At 41.6% G+C, this 23,303-nt stretch overlaps 1 protein-coding gene across 1 annotated transcript in view; it reads right to left on the bottom strand.

Moving 5' to 3' along the window:
- Positions 1–23,303, bottom strand: part of PCSK6 (proprotein convertase subtilisin/kexin type 6) — a gene marked incomplete in the record, with an annotated part of 1,289,931 nt that overhangs the window by 141,037 nt on the left and 1,125,591 nt on the right. Inside the window, 1 exon segment of the mRNA XM_044078680.1 lies at positions 14,340–14,443. Within this exon segment, the coding sequence (XP_043934615.1) occupies positions 14,340–14,443 (104 nt within the window).

Here is a 23,303-nt window from a genome sequence, read left to right as displayed (position 1 = left end):
GATCTGTGCAAAAAGCAGTAAGAAATTAATGCCATCCTGAACAACCTTTCCTGCCATCTAGCCCGAGAGCATTGGAATTAGTTGCTGCAGAGTAAGCATCTTGAATTTTGGAATTTCCAAAAAGGTGTTTAACACAGAAAGGTCCAGAATAGGTCTCCATGAGTTTTGTTTTCTGGGAACCAGAAACAGTCTTGAATAAAAACCTTTTCCCATCTCCGAGAGTGGAACAGGCTCTATGGCTCTCATGGCCAGATGAGCATCCACTTGAGTTAAGGCCTCTGACCATTGATGTTTTGGCAGATCTGGCCAGCCGTGAGCCCTTGGCTAAGTGTGAAAGTGGAATTTGTAACCTTTAAAATCACGCCCAATACCCATCTGTCCTGGGTAATATGAGTCCAATTTCTATAAAAAGAGACAGTTTTCCTCCCGAGAGGGGCATCCAGGTGAAGAGGTCCTGTAGCCCAACCGAGAGTCATTGAGTTTGCTTTCTTTGAGATTGGGATCTGTCTTATCCCCTTCTAGGTGAAGAAGCAGTCCATTGTCTAGATCTGTAAGAGGCCTGACCTTGACCACGACCTCTGGAGTGCCTATATCTTCCCCTTTGAGGCCTGTCAGACGTGGGAAAGGACCAATTTTTAGAGGGCCAATTCCTGGAAAATCTAGGAGGCTGAACTTGCAAGAAATCTTTTACAGTCTGCATAGACTTTGCCTTTTCTTCCATCTTTTTAATAACTTCCTCAGCCTTGGATCCAAAAAGAACATCATGTTGAACAGGGGCATCTAATAACTTTGCCTTAACCTGTTCAGGTAAACTTTGTTCACGAAGCCAGGCATGTCTCCTGATAACAGTACCCGAGGCTGCAGCCCTGCAAGAAGCATCCAAAGCATCAAGACCACAATGTAAACTATGCTTGTTCACTTGTTCAGTAGCATGCAAGACATCCTGAAGTTCCTTATCCTCTGCACAAGCAGGAAGGGAAGCAAGCTTTTGCTTTAAAACAGACAAAAGAAATTGCTGATACTTAAACATATGAAACTGGCAATTTAAAGCCCTTACAGACAGGGTAGCAGAAGTATATACCTTTTTTCCCCACCTGTCTAAAGCACGAGAATCCTTCTCAAGAGGGAATAGGATTTTAGAAGTAGCAACCTTAGCAGCCTTAGAGCCCTGAGAAATAGTTTCAGGATCCGCAGAAGGGTTTTAAATAAAATAAATGAGAGTCAGGAACCCTATAAAATCTATCAGGCTTAGAAGGAGCAGGAGGCATGGAATCAGGATTCAAATTAGCCTCAGAAAAGCATCATCTACAATGTCCAAAACAGGAGGGATAGCTAAAGGCCTATGCTGAGGAAGAAGAAATTCCCTAAGCCTCTTCTTGGAAGCAGAATACTCCTGTCCCTCCCAATGAAAATGTTCCCTCATCTCATGCAAGGTTTCCCCAAAAGAGAAATCCTCAGGCGGAGAGACCGAGGGTAAAGAGTCCTCAGCATCCGAATCCTCATAAGGAGGAAAGGAATAGTCCTGATCTGAGGAAGAAACAGAAGATACAGAAGCCTGGTCAGAGGAATCCAGAGTAACATCCTGTTGAGGCCTTTTCTCAGGAGGGGGGTGAGAACCCCTAATCATTGTAAGCAAATCTTCAGCCATCATTAATAATTGCTTTTGTGTCCTGGGAGTGGATTCAGAAGCAGCTTGAGCAGGAACTTTAGACTTAGCAGGAGTCTTTGTCTTTGCCTTTGAAATAGTAATGTGAGTAGGCCTGAAAACCCCCTCAGAAGCCAGTACCTGCACAGCGGTTCCGGACCCATCTGAAGGAGCGACGTCCGAAGGTCCTGCAGCAGTTAAAATAGTGGGCCTTGATGGCTCCCCATGGGAGTCCATATCGGCCATCGGTTCAGAAGTGGCAGACAACAGGGCTGCAAAGCGCCTCACGGACGACAGCCGAACCGGACGCTGGCTCCAGCTGCAACGAGTCCTGTTTGGACCTCGGAGGCCTGTCTTTGTCTTTGCGCTTCTTTTGAATTCCGGTAGTGTCCGACGACATTCTATAATTGAAACGACTGCCAAAATAATTTAAAGCCCAATCGTCTGCGCTTAATAGTACGAGTTGAACCTGGCACAGAACCGACAACAAGAAACGTCGTGGTCAGGGCCTAAGCAAGGTAGACAGTAAGAGTGGAAATCTTTATGAGGTATTTGTTTCCCACACGCTATACAATTATTAACTTTTTCTGACATCAGAGGAACAAGAAAAAGATTCCCCAATGGGGTACTTAGCTTTGAGAAGAGAAGTAAGAACTTTGGACCGACAACAACAATATACGCTGTTCGAGAATCGCCAACCAACGACTTGCGAGCTGCTTTCCACCGCACGGCAAGAAAGACTGGAGAAGATGGCGTCGGCTGAGGGCTATGTACCAATGTGTACTGACGTCAGGGTACTAGCTTGTACAGCCAACGCCGGACCCAGACTTTGGGATTCTGGCCGACCTCGGGCTGCCTGCCGGCAGGAGCACCCTACAGTTATGACTGCAACAGTGAAACACGAAGAACATCAAGATCCACGCCATAAATCAATTTGCTCTTCCTGTCCTAACTTTTAGTTTTGGAGTGACTGACTGGCCCCAAAAAATGGATATTAAAACAAGGAGGATGCTTCATGTTCACCAAATGATTTATAAAACTCAGTGTATACTAAGACTATATATTCCCCGTTCCAAAGGAGGGTTGGGCCTCCTTGAAATTGATTGCATGTATAGATCTGCAATCGTGGGACTCCACACATCTGCTGACCTCATAGGATCCAAATGTAGTGAAAGTTTTGAAACACGAGGAGAATAAATCTAAGATGACATCTCTGCTTAATTTAGCAGAAGCATATCAACACCAAGCAGGAATGGAAATCAAACCAGAAGTGGATAAAAACCAGGCAGCAACTGAATGTGCTAAAAAGCAAAAGAAAGAATATAAGGTGAAGGACCAGATGAGAAGGCAAGAAATGTGGAAAAAGCATATAGCTGCAAGTATAGAAAACTTCTGGAAGAGCCTCGTGTTGATCAAGAACGAATGCAGGAATGGTTAAGGAGAGGTGAATTCACATCAAGAAATTAAAAGTTAATATTGGCAGCCCAAGATAGTGGGCTATGTACACGCTGGTTTACAAAGTCCATTGAACATGTGGGAGTAACGGACATATGTAGGTTTTGTAAAACCGAATTGGAAACAGTCACACACCTTGTTGCTGGTTGCAATGCACTAATGGCAGAGGGACTGTATACTGAAAGGCATAATAATGTGGCAATACTGTTACACTGGAAATTGTGCAAACATTATGGTATCAAAGTGGCTGAAAAACACTGGAAACATGAGCCACAAAGAATCATAGAAAATGATGAAGTTTATATCACATAGGATTCACCTAATACCAACAGTTCAAAAGATAGATGCTAGAAAACTGGATATAGTGGTCCAAGAAAAGAACACAAAAGTAGCATTGATCATTGAAATCGCCACACCTAGTGACTACAGTGTCTTGCGTACAGAGACATACAAAGTCATAAAATACCAGGATATGCAGACAGAAACAAAAGCCATGTGGAAGAAAGATACCCAGACAGTTCCAATAATAGTAGGAGCAACTGGTCTTATAAAAAAGAATCTACAATCGTATTTATATGTGTTACCAATTCATGTAACACCATATGAACTGCAGAGAAAAGGAAGTATAGACTGAACTGTGACCATCTGGAATTTCGTTTGACAAATTTGTTTAGGATCCAGAGGTCCAGAAATTGCCTCCAGTCCCATCTTTTTTGGCACTAAAAGAACCTCTAGTAGAATCCGGATCCTATGTGGTCTGGTGGGACTGTTTGGATGGCCCTTTTTTGAAGCAACTTTTGGATTTCTTGAGCTGCTACTTCCCTTTGACTGGGTGGAATGTCGGGATTGTGTATTAGCGGTCTTGGGTAAAAGTCAAAAGGGATGTGGTAACCTCTGGCAATTATCATCTGCACCCAAAGATCTGTGGCTATTGTTTGTCAGGCAGAGAAAATCATCCCCTCACTGCTTCCAGAGGTAAACAATCGGGCCGCTCATCAGGAATGCTGATAGGGTTTGTCCAGAGAAGGAATCTCTGGATCCCTGATTATGTGGACCCCTTCTGTCTTAGGAGTGTCTTCTGGTTGAGTTCTCCCCTCTGCCCCGTGGGGAAAATTCACCATGTATCACAGAAAGGACCCTAGAACTTCTTGTACCACATCATCCCAACTCCTCTGATTCCTAGAACAGAGTTATTGGGGGGTGGAAAAACATATGTGTACAGCAGACAAGGTCTTGCCATCCTTTTCACACCTGGCTAAAGTGCTCTAGCTGCCCCTTAGGTAGAATGAGAAATCAACCGCATGGATAGATTCCAGGGTGGCAAGCTGTGAGGTAACTTTGTCATGTACCACACCAGAAACTGCTCCTGCAAGGGTTTCTGAGAGTTCTGAGATTAGATCTCTCTGAAGTTGAGTAAAGTGTGCCAGAAAGTTCAGGGACTGAATGGTGAAGGTCAGTGAAGAGTGCACCTGCTTCCCTAGTCTGTATCCCCTGAGACTCCCTGTTAGTGGGATGGACAGTAGAGCTCTCCTCAGCAAGCTCTTAGTGGCTGCTGCCACAACCATAGCATCTACTGGCAGGGCCCTTGGACCAGTGTGGACTGTCCCTCTAAAGGAGAAAGAATTTTGTCTTGTTTCTGGGGGGATAGGTTCAATGGTATCAGGATTCTTCCAGGCATGCTGCACTTATGAGTCGAACCACATCATCTACAGGCAGGGTGACCCAGGAAGTAGAGGGCCAGGCATGGAAAGCCTGCAAGAATACAGACTCCTCCATTGAAGAGGTGGTGGACTTCCAGTCCCGCCCACTGCTTTAGTATCTCCAGTACGTCTCCAAAGGAGACATCTTCAGGGGGCAACCATGGGAACCCTTCCCCTTCATCATAGTCTGTGTCTTCAGAGAGGAATTCTTCAGGGAAATCCACGTGCTTCCTCTTGCACAATCTCTTGTGAGGAACCTCAATGGACACATCTGAGGGGGACTTTGCAGATTGGGTACCTTGTGGAAGGATGTCTTGAAGTTCCCATGCCCAGTGCCCTTCAGTAGTGGGCTGTGTCAACTGCGACTCAGAGGAAAGGTATATATGGGTCTCCAGCACCGAAGGGACCAGCTTTGAGCCTGCAGATGCAAAGTGCCCTCTTCATCACCTGGAAAGCAGGTCTGCCCAAAGAGAGATGGGAGCCTGGAACAGAGAAAGACTACCTCAGGACTGGGGTCACACCCTGCTCTGACAAATCCACTCCCAGAGAAGTTGACCACAAGAGAACAAAGTTCCGCCAAAGCAACCAGAACCATAGTAGACAGCGCAGAGGAAAAAAACAGGTCCCGCACTAGGGATCATGGTGCCAACATACCAGTGTCAATCCAGAGGCTGGCCCGGCTCCGCAGGAGTTGTAGGCCAAAGGGTAGACTCTGGAGCCATAGTAAGGTCTACTAATGGAGCTGAAGAAGCTGGAACCGGGGATGGCATCAATGTCAAAAGCTCCAATACCTCCAGGGAGGTCAAAGGAGGAAAGTATGTAGGAGTCTGTGGAGAAAAATCCTCCGCTCTGGGTGGGAGGTAGGATTTGGAGGGTGTTGGAAAAATCTCTGTCTGCCAAGAGCTAATCCATAAGCCTCACTACATCCAGTTCCAAAAGGCTCCCGGAGGAATGGGTGATTATTCCCAATGGGGAGTCAGGACGTTCTAGAAAGGTGCTGTATTGCTGACCAAAAAATGGATCCACTGAAGGGGAATATCAGGTCCGAGGGGTTATTTCACCTTTTGGCACAAAGGTCGAAGGACCAACATGATGTACTGGTAGGGGGAAGTGACCAGTTTTGGAATTACTATTTTTGGTGCTGAAAGGGAAGTTGGTAATGTCACAATTGGTGTCAAAGTCAGAGTCTGAAGAATAGGTGCCGAGGGTGGCACCATAGTCAGCTGCTGAGGTGCCAAAACTGAAGACGGCACCATGGAGGGTTTGAATTCCCAGTGCAGAGGATGTTGGTGCCAATTTTGAAATTTTTGCTTTTGGCTCTGTTGATTTGGATTCACTAGTGTGAGGAGGAGAGTGTAAAGATTTTCTCCTTTTTTTGTGTTCTTTCTTTGGAGGGGTTGAGCCCTCCACTATAGAGATAGCCTCCCTGAAGAGAGATTTAAGGAGACCTTTAAGCATAAGTTTATTCTTGCATTCCGCCAATGTGTGGGAGTGAAATGCCTTACAAATATCACAAGGGGGTTTTAAAGATAGGTGTGGTTCCCTCGAGACAGTAAACACAGGATGTATGGCTGTCCACATTAGGCATTTTCCTGTCGCATTGATCACAGTGCTTAAACCCAGTTGTACTCTTTCCCAGACATAGCACATAAAAATATGATTTAGCCACAAATGACAAAATGAACAAAACGCAGAAGCACACACTCTCAACCACAAAGAAGAAGAAAGGAGTTTTTTTTATATATATATATATATAAACACAGTAAAGGGTGAAAGAAGAAAGAGGGAATACCAACAATGGTATTAGGATTTGCCTCAGAAGTAAGGGAAGGCCTGTACCAGCAATGGTACAAAGAGTACCAAACTTGGTAAAAAGGAGGAAAGAGAGAGGGACACTCAGAAAAATAAGCAAAAAGTATGCAACTAACAAGTAGGCTAACCAGGTATATGCAAATAAGAGAAAGAAAGGTTTAACAAGAGACAAAATATGAAAAATTTTAAAGGACTTAGCTGAGAGCTGGCCTGATACGTCTTTATTCAGTACGTGGCAAATGAGATCTGAGGTAATACGCAGAGGGGCACACTATGGGTAAAAGCTTAGCTTGAGAGGTTTTTGGCTGCTGCGAGCTTGTTATAACAGCAGACTCAGTTCAGAGGATGGAACAGACACCCATCAGTAAGGAGTTAATGAATATTAACATCCATCAGATCTCACTGTTTTTATTCATGAGTCATGCTATGACAAAGTAATGTAGGATGCACAAAGATGAATGTTGGACCTGTAGTTGGTGGTTCAGGTACAATTCCCAATACCATTGTTGGTATTCCCTGCAGATGATTGCAAATTAGGAGCTGTTATTGAATCTCACAGTGACACAAATGCTCTCCAGGAGGGCCTAACACAGACAAACAACTGATGTCAGAGTCATGGACTAAAACTAAATACCAAGAAATGCATAATAGTATCCTTGGGGAAGTCATCCATCTCTGGTAACTATCATATTGACAACACACCCCTTAGGGTTGACCCAGTAGTCTGGGATGTAGGGACACACACAGATAGTAATCTACCCTTTGATCATCATGTGTCTACAGTGGTGAGGAAATCATTCTATCTTGCACAACTTATAAACAAAAGTATGGCATCTAAGTCCAAGGAAGTCATTGCTCCACTGTATTCTGCATTCATCAGACCTATCATTGAGTACAATACCTCCTTTGGTATGTACCTAACCAGGCATATCCAACAACTGGAATGTCCATAGAGGCTCCTCACTAAAAGAATACAGGGCATAAGTAATATGTCCTATCCCTGTATTCTGTCTCATACAGACCTTTGAAGGGAGATCTATGCCTGGCATACAGGGCATTGTCAGACCCCACTGTGATGGACCTCCTGCATATCCACAAAAACAAGCAGCACCAGAATTACCCATCCTAAAGACTTAAACCTTGCCCATGATATAAATAGGACCTGCTGGAGAGATAGGTATGTATGCCAGGGACTATCACGTCTACGGAACAGGCTCTCCATCCATGTGAAGCAGAGTTCCTCCCTAATTCAATTCAAGTTGAGTCCTGAGTGTCCCAGGAATACTGAGACTTCCGGAACCACATCTTTTGCCCATGCTGATTCCTGGAAAAGGATCTTTTAGGGTTCGAGAAGCGGATCCTGACAGCAGACAGTGTCTTCCCATCCTTTTCACTCTGGACCAATGTCTCACGAACAAGGAAGAACCATCATAAGGTGCATTCGCAAAAGACTCCTTAAAGGGTTTCGTAAATTGACATAGCCTGAGCCAGACATGTCACCTCATGGCAATGCCGGACCCGGCTGCTCTTGCTGCTCCCTCTGTGGCATGTGAAAGGAGGTGCATGGACGTATTAGAAAATGCTTTGAGAGTGGTCATTCACATGGAGAATATGCGCTTATCCTCCAGCGACATGGACTCCGGGGGTGACTCAGCTCCATGATAAGGCCGTGCTGCAGTCGATTAACATGGGCCAAATAATTCAGCGCCCTTACAGAAAAGGGTAGCTGAAGCATACACCCACTTTCCTAGATGATCCATCAACCTGGACTTTCAGTTGGGGGGATGGACCATAGAACTTTCCTGAGCTAGTTCTCTCTTTGTGGCAGCTGCTACCACCATAGCATCTACTGGGGACCCCTTGTTCCAACTGGGCCTATCCACAGGGGGACTTAGAATTTTGTCAGGATGCTTTAGGATTGGCTCCACGAAGCACCCAAGGCTTTGGCTCTGAGAGATGCTCCGGTTCCTTCCAAGCCCGGGTGGTAATACGATCCAAAGGATCCATGAGAGGGCACCAAAGAAGTAAATGGGCCTGTGCCAAAGGCCTCCAGAAATCCAGACTTGTCCGAAGAAGGCTTGAGGTGGACCAACCCCCCCCCCCTACTTGTACAGGATTTCCATGATGCCTCCAAAGGAAACATCATCAGGGGGTGATATGGGGGAACCTTCCCCTTCCTCCAAATCCGTATCCTCAGTGAGGGGTCCAAATCAGTGTTTTCAGTGAGGGACTCTGTGGAGGAGTCCAGGTGCCTCCTTTTGCAGGTTCATTTGTGAGGAACCTCTTCGGTGGGGCTCTCTGGAGAGAGCTCGCAAATGACCTGTTGTTCCTCAAGGGGAACAGTCTGAGGCACATTGAGCATGGGTTGTCCCTGCATGGGCAAAATGGCTAAATATCCACCCAGAGATGAGAGAGAGTCAGGGCAGTATAAGAGGAGATGGTCAGGTGCCTCGATCCACTGGAGATCACCCTTTCCACCACGTCGAAAGCAGAGGGGGAGCAAGCCTCCCGGGATGCTAATAAGGAAACTGCTCTCCCTGGATCCATTGGGGGGATTGGAGTCAAGCCCGCCAGAGCTGAGATACTGAGGAGAGGGCCTTGACCCGACAAGGTCAGAGCCAAAGGAGAAAATCCCAACCCCTTGGATCTGATGCCTAGGCTTTGGCTCCGAGAGATGCTCAGGTCCAAACTAGTCAGGTGCGACGAGCTCAAGGCAACGGCCGGTGTTGAGGTACCCAGTACCATCGGCACTGACCCCCTGACTCCAGGACCTCTTGGGATCCATAAACTCTTGATACCAGGGTTGGACCGGAGAAAGAGATTTTGGGGTGAAAAAGGGAAGCAAGCTCCCCCCCTCCAGAAGGAGAGGGGGCTGGCAAGACCCCCATCTGAATCTGGGTGTGAATAAACCTTTGCATCATTTTGCCCAGGTCTGCCTCACTCAAGCTTCTGGTGGGGTGCAACAAGGCCACCAATGCCGACCAGGAGGGTTGATATGTGGAGACCCTAGAAGAAGGTCTAGGTTCCACCGGCAAGAATCTGGGCGAGCAGAGCAGAGGAGTGATTGGACTGGAAACCATCTGTTGCTTCTGAGGAGGACCTGCCAGATCCGACCGGTCCAGGGATCTCTTCCTCCCTTTGTCTTTTTCTCTTTCTTTTTCCCTCTCTTTCCTGTGCTCCCTGGTTGCAGACCTATGAGCAGGATGTTGAGTCCTGGCCTGGGAGGGAGGGGAAGAGATTTCAGTCATGGAAGAAGAAGCAGTCACAGCCATGACTGTAACCGAGGTGGAGGCAGCCGCCTCAGTAGCAGGAAGAAGTCCCTTAAGGATTAACTTTGTCCTACGATCCTTCAGGGCCCTGGGGTTAAATGCCGCACAAATAGAGCAGTCTGTGGAAAGATGGGAGGCCCCCAAACAAGCCACACATGGAGTGTGGCCATCAGCTGGAGACAACTTATGGGCGCACACTGTGCACTTCCTAAACACCAGCTTCTACTGATCAGCCATTAACCCAAAATCAAAAGGCACCAGCCACATGGCCCTAACCTGCCCAACCACACACACACACACACATCCATCCACACACACACACACACACACACACACACACACACACACACACACACACACACACACACACACATCTAAGGTAACAAGGAGATGGATGGGAGAGGGAGGCCTACACTAACTAGACTACACTGAACTTTTTTTTTTGAAATAAGCACGATGCAACAGCGAAAGGGGAGGTAAAACGAGGGAAAGGGAACCTACATGTCACTACCACAAAGCACAAACACCCAAAACTTTCACTAAACTACTTACCACGCCTGGAGCTCTGAGACCACAATGCTAGGCAAAGCCGCAGGAAATGAGATCTGAGGGAAGGAAGGAGATGGAGGAGTATTATGGGTAAGGAGAGGAGCTTGGAGCTCCGATCAGATGCTGGTGAAACTGCTGTCTCAGATCCGATCCGGATACCCATGGGTTGATGGATCAAATGAAGTTAACTACTTCAGATATACTGTTTGATAAATTCAGTTCCAATTTCACCCCACCCAAATATCTCACAAGGAACATCAGAAAATATGCCTCCAGCTATCACACAGAATCAAGTCCTGGAAGCTCTCTCAAGAACCAAAAGTACTGCATCTGTGGATCCAGACAATATCTCTGGATGCATACTAAATAGTATGAAGCATGACTTATCCATGCCCATAACACTGTTCACCTCTGTCTCCAAATGGGCTATGTAACAAGCAAATGTGGGTCAACAATCGTCATACCCCAGCACAAGGGAGGGCCGGCCACTGACCTGGCTAATTACAAACCAATAAAACTGATTAGTCTCATATGTAAAGCCGTGGAAAGACCTGTGGAATTCAATCATTAAGGACATAAGAAGCCTCCAGACACTGAACCAGTCCCAGTTTGGTTTCATCAAAGTCAGTGATGCTTACTTAATCTAGTGAACTTTTTTGAGAGGGTCACCAAAGCAATAGACAAAGGCAAGATTGCATACATCACTTACCTGGACCTAGTTAAAACCTTTGACACAATACCCTACTTTGGTACTGTAGAAAAGATTACTAAATTAGGAATAAACACCTGTCACCAACTGAATTGCCAGCTGCCTCACAGACAGGACATCAATATAGGGGAAGATTCCTCCACAAAAAGACCAGTCACTAGTGGAGTCCCACAGGGCATGCTACTGGGACTTCTCATATTTGGCATCTACTTTTCAGAAGTCCAAGCAAATATCAGTGGTCTTTTGTTCACCAGGTATGTGGATCACTGCAATCTGAGAGCAGTCACTGAACCTCCAAAAGACTCAGCCTTTCTCCAGGAAGGCATGTCCCACACAAATAACTGGTGCCAGGATCATGGACTAAAGCTAAATGCCAAAAAGTGCATGATTGTATCCTTTGGGAAACAGACTGCTCCAGGAAACTACCACAATGACAATACACCCTTAAGAGTTGATTAGGTAGCTAGATAATTGGGAATATACATAGACATTGACCTAGCATTCAATCAACAAGTTTCTACTGTTGTGAGGAAGTCTTATATTGCTCAAGTTATAAGTAAAGGAATAGGGTCTTGGTACAGAGATGTCAATGTCTCACTGTTCTCAGACCTCACCAGGCCCATCATTGAGTATATGCCTGCTTTGGCATGTACCTGTCCAGTCATTTGCAACTACTAGAGTGCCCACACAGGCTCCTCACAAAAAGAATACAGAGACTAAACCACATGACCTACACAGACTACCTCAAATCTCTACTGTTATACTCAGTCTCATACACTATTAAGAGGTGATCTGTGCCTGGCCTATAAGGCATCTGCTGACCCAAGACTAATGGACCAACTACACATCCACAAGCCAAATGGTATCAGAAATAAATGATTGAGAGACCTTAACCTCTTCTGCAACAAAAACAGAATAGTTTAGAGGGACAAGTACATATCCCAGAGGATACCACTTTCCATCCATATAAAACACAGCTCATCCCAGTCCCGATTCAAACACAACTTAGAGTAATGCCTGGGAATAAGAAAATTTACCACAGGACTGACCCTTGTGCTAACAAGACAGAGGCAACACCTAAATGCCCTATCCTGCAGCATGCTCTCCTTTCAATAGTCTGCAGTATAGGTTCATAAGTAGGTACTAGGCTATGGGCCCAAGGGCCTAAGTAAGTCTAGCCAACAAGGTTCCCTGGCTTATGCCACCCAAGAAAGTTATTTTCTTGTGCCCCTCTCTAGCAGAGCCACAGAAGTGATCCCTGAGGTGTATTTCCCATCTCCCATCCACTTATCAAGATTTTTCTTGAAGAGTGCTAATGAGGAGCTTTGTTTGATATAGATAGGTAGTTTATTCCAGAGTATGGGAAGTCTCTGGGACAGGAATCTATCCCTCCAGCATGTTCTGTTTATTGTGGTGACAAGGTTTATGTCCCTAGAGCGTGTAGCTCGGAGGGAATGGGATTTCTTTAGGTGTAGCATTTCCAACGTTCACAAATGAGAATTATAAGAATAAAAATGATGGTAAGGGTAATTTTTACACCTAGTGTGATAGCACAGCTAGGCTTAAAACTGTCCTTCAGGGAAGTTAACCTAGTATTCACCTATAAGCAAAACTAAGGCAGGAGAGGACATGGAAAATCTCCATAAGTGTACAGAATCCCAACAGAAAATTAGAAGTGGAGGGCTTTACCAAAGTTTGGTTGTAACTTATGAATAACATTACTGGAGAGTCAGGAAGCTTTAACTTCCTGGTATAAAGTCCTAATCATGGTATTCTTGAAGGATGGTAAAAACCCACTGCTGCAGTCACCCTTAAGATGCCCCTCAGTATTGTATGAAGATTACAAAATATTCTTATTTGTAATTGTCCAAGAATTGGCAAAAGCCCTTAAGTTTAATTCCAGAGGGCTGCTGTGAATTTGTATATGGGGGGAGGAAAGCAGATTTTGATATTGTTGATAATACACTAAGAACATTAATAACTTAGGATATTCAACTATTTAACTACTCAGTTACTATTTTTAGTCTAAACAAAGAAATGTTTGACCAGGTAAGCTGGGATTATTTTTTAAAACTTAGCTAAAATGGGGATTCCCTCCAGAATTTAGAAATATGTTGCAAAATCTGTACTGATTATGGCTGCACTAAAACAAGTAAAAAAAAAACAAAATGTTAGTGTGTCAGTGAATTTTGAATAAAGAAATGATATATAAAACAAAGCTTTCACCTTTTCACCATGCTGCTCTATATTTCAAGCCTCTGATCAAAACAGATCAGGGAGCCTGAATTACAGGGATATAATTATGTGGGATGTGTACATTATTATTTTGTTTGCTGATAACATACTAACAATGACAATGGCAGGGACTGGCTAGCTAGTGGGTCCTCACACCTATGAAAAAAATGGATAAAGGATAAAACTTTGTTCCTTAAATATGCACAAGGCGAGAAAGTAATCATTACTGACCACAAGGAGATTTATAGTTAAGGCTTTTGCGTCTGTTCCAAACAATTTAAGTTATCACCATGTTCCATCTTTTGCAAGAATTAAGTCCAACAAAGAAAAGAAAACTGCTGTTTTGGAGAAAGTGGGATGAGGAAGAGCAGGTGATAATGTCTTATGTGTGCCTGTTTCGGCCATGTTATTTTGCTAGCTGTCTTACTCCTAGTTTTCCGTCTCTTTCATCACGAATTAGGTGGCAGTAGTAAGCAACACTGTCTGTTGCAGTTCTTAATTGTTTAAGTCTGAGTGACACAGACCAACAAAACACAAAAGAGAAAATCCTTTCACAAACCTCTCTTCTTGGCAAAACATCATATATCCTTCTGTAATGGTGCTTGCTGCATTACATAAACTCATCCTATCACTCTCTGCTGTCCCTTCATGAAAAAATACCACCTCCTTCCTCTCCCACTTAACAGTAAATATAAACATTTTTGGTGTAAGAGATGCCCTAACAGAAAAAAATACAGATGCCTGCTATTGAAATATAAAGAGGCAGAGCAGTGTTAAAAAAAAAAAAAAAAAAAGCTGACAAACTCAAATGTATATACAGATTTAACTTCACTGCAACTAACTATATTTTCAATTTGAGACCCTGTTCTGCAAGAAACTGTTCAGATGTCAACATCCAGTCTCATTTACTTTTATCTTTATAAATACAACTATGAAACAGTTACATAATATGCAACATTACTTACATGTGCAGGAAAAGCAAGACTGAGGACACCAATCACAAGTCACTTCCCCAAGGCTGACAAATGAACCAGGGTTACAGTCTGGGACACAGATTGTTCCAATTAGCCTGTTAAACCAGAAAACAATTAGTTCTTTGTACTTTCTCTTCATGCAAGTCATGTAAATGTATGGTGTGATGAGTAGTATGCACTGTGTGTCAGTAATATAGACCTAAAAATGTAAGAGTACCTTCTCAGATCAAGAACTGTACCTACTAAGCAAAAACTCATCCATTCACCAATTACCTGCTTAATCCAATTCAGGGTTACAGGGAGCAGCAGCATATCTCAGCACTTACTTCACATAAATGCAGAGGGACTAATTCTGAACATGGTACCAGTCCATCACATGATGGGAGAAATGCATTCACTGTCACGTAATACATCTATGCAATTTAACAGCATGCCATACTGATGGCACATCTTTAGGATGGGGGAAAAAAACAAGGATACCCATAAAACTCCCATAGGGACAGAGAAAGGAAAAGGAGACTATACATACAGGGCACCCTAGCTAAGAACTAAACTAGTGAGTAAAATACTGGGAAGAAGCAATGCTAACTGTTGAAATACTGGGAAGAAGCAATGCTAACTGTTGAAATATTGGGAAGAAGCAATGCTAACTGTTGAAATACTGGGAAGAAGCAATGCTAACTGTTGCATTGCTATGCTACTCGCCTACTAAGTTATAATCAAATATCACTGCAGTTATACAAGAATTTACTAATATTATTTCTTACACACTACAACTATAGCATTTAAGTGATAAAATATTGCTCCCTCAGTGAAACATTTGAGCATGAGACTAAGAAAGCCCATTTTAAATCGCTTACTTCAAAGACTGACTCCTCAAAGGCTATCCAGTCACATCCAAAAAATCAAATACTTCTTTTACTATTTTTTTCTGCGGAAGTTTCACTGCCACGACAATGCCGGCAGAGACCACCTCTAACCAACAATGCAGTCTCACAGCTCCAGGGCATAAGATTCTTTTTTTTTTTTTTTTAATTTATTTCAATAAAATTTTAATTTACATATAGATAATGAAATAATTAACACAACAAAATGCAAAATAAGAAAAAAAAAACAAATAGAAAAGTAGGTCAAATGAGAAATTCCAATATCGTATATATCTCATTGGTTTAACATGTTTATAATATAATGAAACCCATTTAACAATAGTCAGTTCTGGCACTGATGTACTTTTCTAGTGTGATAAAAATCATCCTTTTCATAATCATAATAGCTACTGCTATCTGTAGTCTTTCCACATAAGTATATTCATACAATTTATCTAACAAAAGCAGCTTAGGATCTAAAGCTACATCTTTCTTAATATCAAATCCAGTTTTTAGGTTGTAGCCAATTTCTCTTTACCTGATTACATTCCCAAAAACAATGATATAAATATGATCCTGAAATGCAAAATGGTTGCTTCATTTTGGATAGATTTCAAAGACTTTGCTAAAGCATTATGGTCAGATAATTGTATTATTACTAATACATGTCTACTATTTAACACTCCAATTTCAGTTTCCATTCCAAGAACACAAGTGCCTCTCTCCTCTATTCTCTTTTGCTACAGCAAGGAAAGTTCACAGTGAACTGGAAATTTAAATACAACCTCTCTTTTTTCAGAATTTATTTCTTTAGCAGAGAATGTATATAATAGGGAAATACAAACTGCGCATGCTAGAACATTGAACATTACTTAAACATCTGTCATGGATAAAACATGACCATCTTTTGGAAAAATATTAATGTATAGAATACATTTCTGTTATGGACAATGTATATAGTTTTACTTGTATTAGTTGATAGTTTCTGTTATTACGTTTTTGCTGTTCTAAATCCAATAAAAAGTTTTTTTTACAAAACTGTGTGACAATATTAAACTTTTCCTATAAGCATTTTGTATAGTAGCAATCATTATGGAAACTTATAATAACCAGGTAATGCCTTAAAAAAATAATATAATTAAAAGCTTTAGATACATCAAATGTTACATGAATTTTAATCTCAGAGGTCTTATTTTGTTCTGAATAATAGCTTTCAGATATAGTTACTAGTTTCACTAATTGTTCTCCTAGGGCAGAATCCAGACTGTGAAGATATCAAAACCTGAATTAGGCTTTTGACTAACCTATCGCTTACAGCTTTGGTTGTAATCCTGTAGTCAGTGTTTTAAACAGAAATAGGCCCATAATATTTCAAAGCTAATCTGGACAAACCCTCCTTTAATAAAAGGATATTCTCTGCAAGACGTTTGGACAGTGGAAAGGCCCAGTTTGGAATATTCAGAAACTGTTAGCTGACAAATGACAGGTAATAACTCTGAGAAAATATAAAATTCAGCTATAAAGCCATCAGATTCTGGTCCTTTACCTTTCTTTAATTTCCTGACACTTTCCTATTATCTTCCATTAAACTGAAGTGCAGTTAATATTTTCTTTTAGGTAAAGGACTATTTGTGAGCCATTCTCAAAACATAATCTTGACTCCATTGAGAATTATCATGTTGTTCAAAAAATGGCATTACTTCTTGAATTTCAGACTGTAATGAGTTTGAGCTGGATGTGGCAGAGTTAAAGATGTTGAGATTTGCACTGGGTGTGACGAGGGTGGACAGGATTAGGAATAAGTATATTAGAGGATCAGCCCAGGTTGGCAGGTTTGGAGACAAAGCCAGAGAGGCAAGATTACGTTGGCTTGGACATGTGCTGAGGAGGGATGCGGAGTATATTGGGAAAAAGATGCTAAGGATGAAGCTACCAGGTAACAGGTAAAGAGGAAGGCCTAAGATAAGGTTTATGGATGTGGTTAGAGAGGACATGCAGGTGGTTGGTGTGACAGAGCAAGATGCAGAGGACAGGAAGAAATGGAAGCAGGTGATCCGCTATGGCGACCCCTAACGGGAACAGCCGAAAGAAGAGGATGATGAATGCAATTTTCCCCTTATTTTCATCAGGGTTTCAGAATGTTATATCTATTCTGCTGCTTCCAACACTGCACTACTAATACCTTACTAATTTTGTCAGCATACAAAATATCTATTAAAAGCTTTATGCCCTTGAATAGGATAATTTTGTTCCAAATAATCTTTGATCACCATTTTCCCTTTCCAAGCATTAATACAGTTTATCAAAGTTTTTAATCAATCAGTTTTGAAAACATATCAGTTTGGCTATCCAATAATATAATTTGCTGAATAAGCGTTTTTTTTTGTATACAGTAACAATATGAAAAATGGTTCCATATATAGTATCACTTTTAGTAGCGAATGAAAGACATAAGTTTATGCTGGTAGCTAACACAAGACATAAGTTTATGTCGGTAGCTAACACAAGACAAAAGTTTATGCCTATAGCTAATGCAAGACATAAGTTTGCGCCTGTAGCCAAGGCAAAACATAAGTTTATGTTTAAGACAGGAGTTCACAATCTCCTACCATTATTAATGCCTACTATAGAATACCAACCGTCTTACGTTCTAACAGCTGTCTGTAATGCAAATGCATTGCAAAATTATCTGTAAAGGGGCATACTACAATATCACTCAAGCAGTTTTTAAATAAATCTGGAGAAACAAAAAAAATATTTCTCCATCTAATAAATTTTCCTGTAACATAAAATTCTTAAACTCTGCCGTGCTTCATATGCTGTTAGTGTTGGAACAGCAAAAAGCAAGTTCATTTTAGACGGTATTTAAATCTCCCTAAATTACCACCAGTGGTATGGATTGTAATTGCAAAAGCCCTGATAAATTACTCCCCCCCACAAAAAAAAAAAAAAAATTTAAAAGATCATAACCAGAAACAATAGTGAACTTAGTACTGGCATTCATAATGGATGCAGAAACAGCCTGCCATTCATCTCTATAAGTATTACTTATACTGTACAGACATGATGACTTTAAAATTATGGCTATACCTGTTGAATGTGTAGTATATTTAAATAATTGTTTATCCATTTATTCTCTGTTAATAAAAATAGCATATCACTTGATCAACATGTGCTTTTTGAGGTAAAATTGCATCTTCAGGTTGTTTATGAATGTAATTCATATCTTTACACAACTTTGAAATAGAATGTGCACCATTAATATCAATAAGACAATTTTCTTATTGTAATTAAACACAAAAAGTTGTTTGACCAGTTCATTTTTTGTAAAGAAGGGGTAACTTGTGTCAGAACAGATCATTTCCAACTGGTTGTCTCAGACTATTACCTTTTGTTACCCTCACAACAACAAAACTATCCCAGGCAGGGTCAAGGCCCACTCTAGCATGGGTTGTATTCTAGAATTATTCTAGAAGCAGTAACTTGGTCCTCTGTACATTTACAAAGCAGTACAAGCTTGATTCCTTTAACTGATCTAGATCAGGTTTTGCTAGAACCATTCACCAGGGGCTCTTGCATTCTTACATCTAACACATGTAATAAGCTAGGGTAATTTACCTATATAACAAAGGCTATTACAGTAGTGATCAATATGCCGGACATAGCATACTCGTGCAAACAAACTTACCGTAACAGTAGATGTTTGAATGATCACTGCTGCAGTACTGGCTCCCTCCTTTCACCCCCTCTTTGTTTTTGATTATACCAGGGTGTGTATATATATTATACCCCTCATTATGTCTTGTCAGGGCTCAGCCTCTCTCTCCATTGACATAAAAGCTTTGAATAGCTTGGTGCTCAAACCTGTGTTTTTAGGCAACTCAGCTTGAGTGACTTAATGGTTTGAGCATGTGGAAAATGCCTTGAAGCTTTTGGAGATGGCTAGTTGTTATATTCTTGACAAGATATAACCCTATATAGCTAAGGCTACTGCAGAAGTGATCAGTATGATGAATATATTACACTTCACAGAAGTATAGATATTTAAGTTTTGAAACGCATGCAATAGCTAGTTTCAGGCATGTGACAAAGGCCAAGATAAAGATGCAGGGCAATCCAGTAAAAATGAAACACCTTCACTTTCCTACATACCTATTAAAAAGGGAGAAATTTAAAGAATGGGTAGTGGAAATGATTCAAGAGAGCTGCCAGATACGATACACATTTTATCAGAAGGCACAGCTTTGGAGTGGGATATAAAAAACTGGAATTTAATGAGACAAATATATGTAAAAGTAGTAATTGGAATGATTTAGGAGGAATTATCAAAGGTTAAAGTACTACAAATGAACAAGACTCTTACAGAACAAGATGCAGCGCAACTGTTGAGTGCTAGAGAGAAAATAAGGGATTATTTGGATAATCTGCATGAGTATAAGATGGTACTTTTTGATAAATCCACAGAACAAAAACCACTAGCACACTGACAGGAAACAAAAACTAGAATAGTGTATGACCAAACATTGGGAGTCTATGATTAGGAAAAAAAAACAGAGACCATACAGAGGTATTACAGAGATTGCAGAAATTCTAAAAATATCTGTATAGAGCAGAGAAAAAGGGAATCAAGGAAAAGACTGAAATGGATAGAGTTACGGGAGACTTAAATACGCCAAAGTTAGAGGAAGCATGCTTAAGAATTAGTAGTCAGGATGAGAGGAGATGAGATAAAATGCTGAAGTGTAATCAAGCTAAAAGGAAGTTTCCAAGAGCAATTGGCATTCCTAAGTGGGGAACTTATGACGGGAAAAAATGATCAAATCTGTAAGGTTTTATAACACAATGCTTTAAAAGGAGGGACACTACCAGCTTCTTCTTCGCTGGTGGCTGTACTACTCATAGAGCAAATATCTTTAAATATAACTTCACATATACCAGTTTCAATTTTGAACCATGAATATATATATATATAGCATTTATGTTTATAACAGCTAAGAAAATGGCTAGGGTGTTGCCAAAACTGATAAATCTTGTGTGTTTGGTGGAGAGGAAGCAATCATTTGATAACATTATTAATGGGTGGTGCAGTGGTACAGCGGTTAGAGTTGTCTCCTCGCAGCAAGACGTTCTCCAGTTCGATTCTCGGCCTGGGTGCCTTCTGTGCGGAGTCTGCATATCCTTCCTGCATTCGCATGGGTTTCCTCTGGGTGCTCCTGAAAATGGGCTCTGTCTCAGTTGGACTTTCCTGGTAAACGAATGTTAAATAAATAGAGCAATGATGATACAAAGGGAAGCAGACTACAAGAACAGCCTGTTCTTGGAGGATCTAGATATAGAAAAGGCATTTGATTCATCAGCTGGGATGTTCTCAGTAGGACAATTAAACAGCTTGCAATTCCTGATAGAATAACGAGGTTAATTAGAAAGATGTATGAAGGATCAGAGGCAAGAATCAAAGTGATCCTGACAAGCTGTATTTTTGAACAGAGGAACCAGATGGATCCAAACTATCCAACTATAGATTGTAAAACCTATACCACAAGTATGGAGACTGTCAATACAGACACCTTGGAACAATTAGAGTAACCACTAAGGGAATCATCTTTGATCTTGTTGTTGCCAATATGGGGGCATCTTGCACTACCCCTTGTGTATCTGTCACTTGTTAGGTCTGACCATAAAACATAAAATTGAAACTGCAGACCCCTAACACCCATGATACCTTAAGAAATTTCTCTAAGGCAAACTGCCTACTCCCAAGTGATGCACTGAAAAGATTCAGATCCCCATCAGTTAACTCAGCTGAACACAAGTAAAGGTACACCACCACACTATACTACCCTAGATACAGCTGTAAACTATAGGAACAAGTGTAAAGGAAACCTGAGAAACATAACTCCCCTGGTGATACCATATCAACAAGCTTTATAGCAAAAGATGATATTGACTAAAAGTAAGAGAAGGAACACCCACAATGACAGAACCCTCATCACCGAAACAACCACCTAACTCAGGAGCTTAAAATTCATCAAAGCCAAGTTTAAGGCTAAAATAGCCACCAAAGAAAATCAGAAGGCCTTTTTACTTTTGCTCAATCTCAGAAAATGTATTATTGTATCCCTTGGGAATTAGTCTATCACAAGGAACTACCACACTGACAACACATTCCTGAGTGCAGACCAAGTTGCTCAGGATATGGGAACTTACGCAGACAGTTTGCCATTTGTTTACTGGGAAAGTCCAACTGGGTCAAAAAGTGCCCCTTTTCAGCGAAGGCCTGGAGAGAAAAGCTCCACGTTACAAAATGTAAATACAGAATAAACAAAACATAAGGTACAAATGTAATAATTACAGTTATAGTAAAACTTGTAAGAGGAAGACAATATAGTAAAGCATGTGAGAAGCAGGTAATACAATATGTTCTTTTAAGCTACAAAAGAGAGAGCTACCAAGGAGAGAAACAGTATAGAGAGAGTACACGTTAGGCAGTTATCAAACTTTTGATCAATGTATTCACGGTCACACATTATAAAAGGACTTTCTTACAGCTTATAAACAAAGACACTGACTAGATTTAGGGATGCCATTGTTCCCCTTTACTCATCCCTCATTAGGTCATTGAGTATGCTGCCCACTATGGCATGCATCTGTTTAGACATATGCAAAAACTGGAACACCAGGTCATGAAATGCTTTGAGAGGCTAGTTAAAAGGGATCTGTCGGCAAACCTTCCATCCACCTTTGACCCTCTATAGTTCACTTATCGGGCTAAGAGATCCACTGCGGATGCTATTTCAATGGCACTTCATCTCTCACTTGAACATTTGGAAGGAAGAAACAACTTTGTCAGGCTATTGTTTACTAACTTCAGCTCAGCATTCAATACAGTGGTTCCAGTGCAGCTTATTGATAAGCTTGTACATCTCTGAGTCTGCAAGCTCATGTACAACTGGATCCTCGACTTCCTGATAAACAGATCGCAGAAAACACGTGTAGGTAACACCACCTCAGGACGCATAATACTCAACACCAGTGTTCCTCAGGGCTGTGTGCTAAGCCCTCTGTTCACCATCCTCACCCACGACTGTTCTGCAAAATACAATACCAATCACATCATTAAGTTTGCAGATGATACTACGGTTGTGAGCCTCATCAAAGGGGAGGATGAAAGAGCTTATAAGGTCTACTCATTGACTGACTGGTGTGCTATGAACAACCTTGACCTGAATGTCAATAAAACAGAAGAAAGCATCATAGACTTTAGGAAAAGGTCAACACACCCAACCAATTATGATAAATGGGGAAGAGGTGGAAAGAGTCAAATCTGCAAAGTTTTTGTGGGTGCACATTTCGGAGGATCTCTCTTGGGCTGTGAACACTTAATAGTTGGTCAAAAAAGCACACAAACGTCTCTACTTTCTCAAAAAAGCAAAGCTCCCACCTACTGTTCTCACCACATTCTACAGAGGAGCAGTTGAGAGCATTCCCACTAGTAGATTCACAGCTTGGTTTGGAAACAGTACAACTGCAGCAAGAAAGAAGCTACAGAGAGTGGTGCGAGTTGCCGAAAAAATCATGGGCACAAACTTGCCATCGATCCAGGATATCTTTGTAGCAAGAAGCATTAATTGTGCATCCAAAATAATTCATGATACCTCTCACCCTTCACACGGCTGGTTTACACAACTGTCTTTGGGCAAGAGATATCGGAGTATCAGCTGCAGGACCACTAGATACTTAAACAGCTTCTACCCAACAGTATTGAGACCTATAAACTCCGATACCAGCCGGTTATTTAGTCAGTAATCATTCACAATACATAGCTTAGCTGAAAAGTGTGCAATATCTGTTTTTTTTCTTTGATGTAGCATTATATTTTCTTATTTATGTGCAATTGCTTGCTGTTTTTGTCTGATGCAGATAAACAAAGGAAGACAATCTTAACATGTGCAATCCTACTCTGTCATGCTGCTATAGATTTTCTTCTTCTTATGACTGTCTGGGGAGCTTGTGTGTTTTTGCTGTTATTATTGGTTTATTTATCCTTAAGGGGTCTTGTATTGAATATCTTCTTTAAATTGAAATGCTT

This window comes from Protopterus annectens, chromosome 7.part1 (assembly GCF_019279795.1).
Source record: "Protopterus annectens isolate FY-2018-M chromosome 7.part1, PAN1.0, whole genome shotgun sequence".
NCBI classification, from domain to species: Eukaryota; Metazoa; Chordata; order Ceratodontiformes; family Protopteridae; genus Protopterus; species Protopterus annectens.
The sequence above is the reverse complement of the archived record's forward strand: the minus strand, read 5'-3'. Positions and strand labels throughout refer to the sequence as shown.